This window comes from Chiloscyllium plagiosum, unplaced genomic scaffold, assembly GCF_004010195.1.
Source record: "Chiloscyllium plagiosum isolate BGI_BamShark_2017 unplaced genomic scaffold, ASM401019v2 scaf_7372, whole genome shotgun sequence".
NCBI lineage: Eukaryota > Metazoa > Chordata > Chondrichthyes > Orectolobiformes > Hemiscylliidae > Chiloscyllium > Chiloscyllium plagiosum.
Window position 1 is genome coordinate 16,432 of NW_025213863.1, and position 6,275 is coordinate 22,706.

The 6,275-nt window shown below is 51.5% G+C and overlaps 1 protein-coding gene across 1 annotated transcript in view; it reads left to right on the forward strand.

Annotated features, from left to right (window-relative positions):
- The first annotated feature begins 1,687 nt into the window (after nucleotides 1-1,687).
- Nucleotides 1,688-6,275, forward strand: part of LOC122547734 (inositol-trisphosphate 3-kinase B-like) — a 5,890-nt gene continuing 1,302 nt past the window's right edge. The window contains exons 1-2 of the mRNA XM_043686319.1: nucleotides 1,688-1,810; nucleotides 4,015-4,086. Coding sequence (XP_043542254.1) covers nucleotides 1,688-1,810; nucleotides 4,015-4,086 — 195 coding nt within the window. The remainder of the gene's footprint in view (nucleotides 1,811-4,014; nucleotides 4,087-6,275) is intronic.

Consider the following 6,275-nt stretch of genomic DNA (forward strand, 5'->3'; position numbering starts at 1 on the left):
AGTGCCCAGGGATGTGCAGGTTAGGGTGGATTGGCCGTGCTAAATTGCCCCATAGTGCCCAGGGATGTGCAGGTTATGGTGGATTGGCTGTGCTAAATTGCCCCACAGTGCCCAGGGATGTGCAGGTTATGGTGGATTGGCCGTGCTAAATTGCCCCATAGTGCCCAGGGATGTGCAGGTTATGGTGGATTGGCTGTGCTAAATTGCCCCACAGTGCCCAGGGATGTGCAGGTTATGGTGGATTGGCCGTGCTAAATTGCCCCACAGTGCCCAGGGATGTGCAGGTTAGGGTGGATTGGTCAGGGCAAACGTATGGGTGGGGAAATGGTTCTGTGTGGGTTAGACGTTGGAGGGTCGGTGTGGACTTGTTGGGCCGAAGGGCCTGTTTCCACACTGTAGGGAATCTCCGATAAATATCCACACGAACTCTGCCCCTCCTCCCACAGCTGTGAAAAAAAGCAAGGAATACTCACCCCCCCACCCCCTCAGAATGGATCCCATCGTCTTTCACCATCCATTAACTTCAGGAAGTTAGTCTGCAGATGCAGCGGGTTGTATAGGCGGGAAATGGATACTGTTTGGGGTGGAGGGGGAGCGTGAATAAAGAAACTCTGGTGACAGAGTGAGCCTGACGCTGAAGGCTGGAACTAAGACCCGAAAGTGGGGTGGGCGGGAATCCCGGCAGGGTCTGTTATCATCCGTCGAGAGAGAGAGAGAGAGAAATGCCAGGGTTAACGTTTTGAGCTGAGTACGACTCTTCCGAAGAGGGGTCCCGGGAAACGTCAATCCCGTTCCTGATGCTCGGCTGAGGCTACTGGGCGGGGTTACTCTTCGGAGGGTCGGTGTGGACCTGTTGGGCCGAAGGGCCTGTTTCCGCACTGTAGGGAAGCTAGTCTAATCTGATCAGTTCCTGCAGCACACACTTACTCGATGATTTTAAAAATAAGTGGGGGGGCGGGGGGCCCACTCTTGATGCACAATATGCTGAGTTACTTTGAAAGGAAGAACATAACATAACTCAGGAGCTCAGGAAAAGGTTGCTGGGATGAGAGGGGCAAGGTCAGGGAGGTTTAGCACCCGGAGGTGCTATTGGAACAGTGAGATCCTGACAGACCAGACAGGAGGAGAGCGGGAAGGAAGGGGGACACGGATTGCGAAAAAGCATTCACCCTTTCAGTGCACAAACGAAGGGCAACCTCCTCTCTCTGAGGGGTGTTCGTCTGAGGAGATTTCTTCCCCAGAAACCTTTGGGTCGTTCAATTAATTTGATGCTGTTCAGGAGAGCGTGCTGTGCGGAAGCCCCTGCTCCGAGTCTGCTGAGGCCATTCGGCCCCTCATCTGCCAAAAGCAAAAGGGACAGGGTTTGATTGACGGCGAGGTGAGCCTGAGGCCTCTGACGCTGGGGAGAGGAGGGGCAGGAGGCGTGATGGGCCAAGTGGCCCTTCAGTCCCACGTTAACCCAGCACCGATGCTGACTTCCCGAGAGACGCGAACTCGGTTGTTGGGGCCGGGCCCAGGTTGGGGGGTAACCGTCACACCTAGATGTTCCTTGCCCCCCCCCACAAGGGGAGAGGCTCTCAGATCCTCTGTGCAGGCAGATGGGCCCGCCCTCCACCCCAGGACGTGCTGGCACGGACGCTGATGGGCCGATCGGCCTCCAGTCTGCCTGACGTCGGGAGTCTGACGCATGCGGCCTCCTGTTTTGCAGATGGACAACGGGGTGGTCCTCAAAGACTTCAAGCAGACCAGGACCAAGGAGCAGATCATTGCTGTGCTGCTCCGTTTCACGGATGGTTGCCCCCTTATCCTGGTAAGTTGGTTATCTCGGGTCAGAAAAGGATCGATTGGGCCGATGGGCTGAGGAAGTGGCAGATGGAGTGCGGTTTGGATAAATGTGAGACTTTCACAATCAGCAGTCGGGCCTTGGGGAGTGCTGTCGAGCAGAGAGATGTTGGGGTGTAGAACATAATTAATAATCACCTGATGAAGAGGCGGCGCTCCGAAAGCTAGTGCTTCCAAATAAACCAGTCGGACGAGAACCTGGTATTATAGTCCAACACTGTCCACTCCACATCATAAATCTTTGAAGTTCACTTCACATCGAGACAGACTGGTTTGGAAAGTGTTTAACACGTTTGGCGTCATTGCTCAGTCCTTTGAGTATTGGAGTTGGGGTTGTACAGGATGTTGGTGAGGCCCCGTCTGGACACTGTGTCCAGGATATTATTAAACTGGAGAGGGTTCAGAAGAGATTTACCGGGGATGTTGCCGGGAATGGAGGGTTTGAGAGGCTGGATAGGCCGGGATTTCTGTTCACTGGGGCAGAAGAGGCTCAGCAGACTCAGGGTCACAACGCAAGGGGATGGAGGCAGCCTCAGGGAACACTACTCACTGCTGTTGTTGTCCACACCCTTCCAGTACAGAATCGGCACATGACCATCTAACGGTGGTGGGGTAGTGTAGAGGCAGCTGTACTCTGTATCTAACTCCGTGCTGTCCCTGTCCTGGGGAGTGTTTGATGGGGGACAGTGTAGAGGGAGCTGTACTCTGTATCTAACCCCGTGCTGTCCCTGTCCTGGGGAATGTTTGATGGGGGACAGTGTAGAAGCAGCTTTACTCTGTATCGAACCCCGTGCTGTCCCTGTCCTGGGGAGTGTTTGATGGGGGACAGTGTAGAGGGAGCTTTACTCTGTATCTAACCCCGTGCTGTCCCTGTCCTGTGGAGTGTTTGATGGGGGACAGGGTAGAGGGAGTTTTACTCTGTATCTAACCCCATGCTGTCCCTGTCTTGGGGAGTGTTTGATGGGGGACAGTGTAGAAGGGAGCTGTACTCTGTATCTAACCCCATGCTGTCCCTGTCCTGGGGAGTGTTTGATCAGGACAGGGTAGAGGGAGCTTTACTCTGTAGCTAACCCTGTGCTGTCCCTGTCCTGGGGAGTGTTTGACGGGGGACAGGGTAGAGGGAGCTGTACTCTGTATCTAACCCCGTGCTGTCCCTGTCCTGGGGAGTGTTTGATGGGGACAGTGTAGAGGGAGCTTTACTCTGTATCTAACCCCGTGCTGTCCCTGTCCTGGGAAGTGTTTGATCAGGACAGGGTAGAGGGAGCTGTACTCTGTATCTAACCCCGTGCTGTCCCTGTCCTGGGGAGTGTTTGATGGGGGACAGGGTAGAGGGAGCTGTACTCTGTATCCAAGACTGATGAAAAGGTCATTTGATGTGGAATTTGATTCCTTCACTCATTTCCATGTCAGTACTTTGCATCGATAATGTGTGGGTGTGGCGTTCTGTTGTGAAGTGTTTGACACACTGGCACTGAGCCTGCAGGGACCTGCCTCGAGTATTGTAAACAGCTCGGGTAATCCTTGCCTCAACAAAACACTGAATTGTAATTTCCCTGTGGGTTTGTCCCTGCTGTGTTCCCTGCTGTAATTTGATGTATTCTGGAACCCTAGCCACTGATGAATGCCAGCTCCGGTAACGCAGAAGCTGTGTGCCAGATTTTCAACTCCCACAGCACAACGAACAGGACAGAATCAATGTTATGACCAGGTACACAGTAAAGCTCCCTCTACACTGTCCCCCTATCAGACACTCCCCAGGACAGGGACAGCACAGGGTTAGATACAGAGTAAAGCTCCTTCTACACTATCCCCCTTCAAACACTCCCCAGGACAGGGACAGCACGGGGTTAGATACAGAGTAAAGCTCCCTCTACACTGTCCCCCGTCAAACACTCCCCAGGACAGGGACAGCATGGGGTTAGATACAGAGTAACTCTCCCTCTACACTGTTCCCCATCAAACACTCCCCAGGACAGGGACAGCACGGGGTTAGATACAGAGTAAAGCTCTCTCTAAACTGTCCCCCATTAAACTCTCCAGTCCTGTCCTATCCTTTATAAGTCTGCTCTCTGTGAGGTTAAGTGAGAGCCGTGGGCAATTTTCCTGTCTAGAAATATGCTCACACTAGGACGGTGTGTACCACATTCTCAACAATGTCTCTTGGTTTTTCAGAAAGCCTATGAAAATCGATTAAATGCCATCAAGGAGGCATTACTACAGTCTCCGTTTTTCCGATGTCATGAGGTAGGTTCCACGTTTGCTGTGAGGTGAGTACAAGGCGCGGGTCGCAGTCCCGCAAGGAGGAGTTAGGGTGGGATTCTATGTCTGAGCTCTCTCTGTGTTTGTCAGCTCCTGTTTCCTGGCTTCCCACACACTGCTGTTTTCCCAAAGTTACCCCTTGATTAGTGAATAAAACCGAGCGATCCGAGTGTCCCTGGTGACATGCAAGGAGCCCGTTGATACATAGCAAGCTCCCCGAAACTATATCGCAAACTGTATACACTTCAATCCAACAGGAGGGAGTGGGAATGGGGTTTGGGTCCATTGGGATTGTGTACAATGGGAAGGGATGTCACCCTCCTGATCCATGACAGGGAACAGGTAAAGTCACCACAGTCTTACCATACCATTGTGCTACTCCGTCACTGGAGACAGAGAGAGAGAGAGAGAGAGAGAGAGAGATGAACAATTGGTGGTGGGTTTAACCTGAGGGTCTCCCTTGAGGGGGAAGAGGTTGAGAAAGAAAGTCTTTCTTGGTAACCTCAGCTAGTTTAGCAACTGGTCCCACACTCACCCTGCGTCGCAAGCCAACCGTCTGACCAACTGAGCTAAACTCTCAGTGGCGTTTTTGAAGGTTTGCTCTGTACAAATCGGCTGCAGTGTCTACAGCCCGGGGACAGGCCCTTCGGCCCTCCAAGCTTGTGCCAATCCAAACCCACTGTCTAAGCCCATCACCCAATTCCCAAGGATCTGTATCCCTCTGCTCCCCACCTCCTCGTGCATCTGTCTACTCATGAATCTACCGTGCCTGCCTCTACCATCTCTGCTGGCAATGCGTTCCAAACGCCCACCACCCTCTGTGTGAAGGTACTTGCCGTGTGTATCCCCCTTAAACTTTTCACCTCTCACCCTGAAACCGTCACCTCTCGTTATTGAATCCTTCACCCTGGGGAAAAGCTTATCTCTATCCACCCGGTCTATACCCTTCATGATTTTGTAGACCACAATCATGTCCCCCCCTCAATCTCCTTTTTTCTAATGAAAACAATCTTAACCTACTCAACCTCTCTTCATAGCTAGCACCTTCCATACCAGGCACCATCCTCATTAACCTTCTCTGCACCTTCTCCAAAGCTTCCACATCCTTTTGGTAATGTGGCACCCAGAACTGTACACAGTATTCTAAATGCGGCCGAACCAAAGTCTTGTACAATTTTAACATGACCTGCCAGCTCTTATCTCAATACCCCGTCCAGTGAAGGCAAGCATACTATATGCCTTCTTGACCACTCTATCCACCTGTACAGCAACCTTCAGAGTACAATGGACCTGAACTCCCAGATCTCTCTGCCCATCAACTTTGCCCAAGGCTCTTCCGTTTACAGTATACTTTGCTCTAGAATTAGACTTCCCAAAATGCATCACCTCACATTTGTCTGGATTGAACTCTGTCTGCCACATCTCTGCCCAACTCTCCAGTCTATCTATATTCTTTGACAGTATTCTTTGCTTTTCTGCTACTCCACCAACTTCATGTCACCTGCAAACTTCCTGATCAGACCACCAATGCCCTCTTCCAGATCGTTTATGTCTATCACAAACTACAGTGGCCCCAGCACTGACCCCTGTGGAACACCACTGGTCAGCTTTCTCCATTTTGAGAAACTCCCTTCAACTACCACTCTGTCTCCTGTTGCTCAACCAGTTCTTTATCCACCCAGCTAGAACACCCTGCACGCCATGTGACTTCACTTTCTCCATTAGTTTACCGTGGGGAACCTTATCAAACGCCAGTAATCCCACACTGACTGCACCATCACTGGCTGCGATGCTGCAGAAAGACCAGATATCATGGAGGGAAGGAAATAGCCAAATCTTCGCTCGGACGATGCTCCCCCATGGTTATGAACCTAACTTGTTGCCTTCAGTCAGTACAAACAATCCTCCTGAAAGTTGGTGATCCGATAAGGTCTGACTGAATCTTTAGAGTGTCCCTGTGCAGATCGATCCTTCATGGATTTTGAGGACTTATCCACTTAATGGTAAGGTCCTAGGGAATGTTGCTGAACAAAGAGACCTTGGAGTGCAGGTTCATAGCTCCTTGAAAGTGGAGTCGCAGGTTGATAGGATAGTGAAGAAGGCGTTTGGTATGCTTTCCTTTATTGGTCAGAGTATTGAGTACAGGAGTTGGGAGGTCATGTTGCGGCTGTACA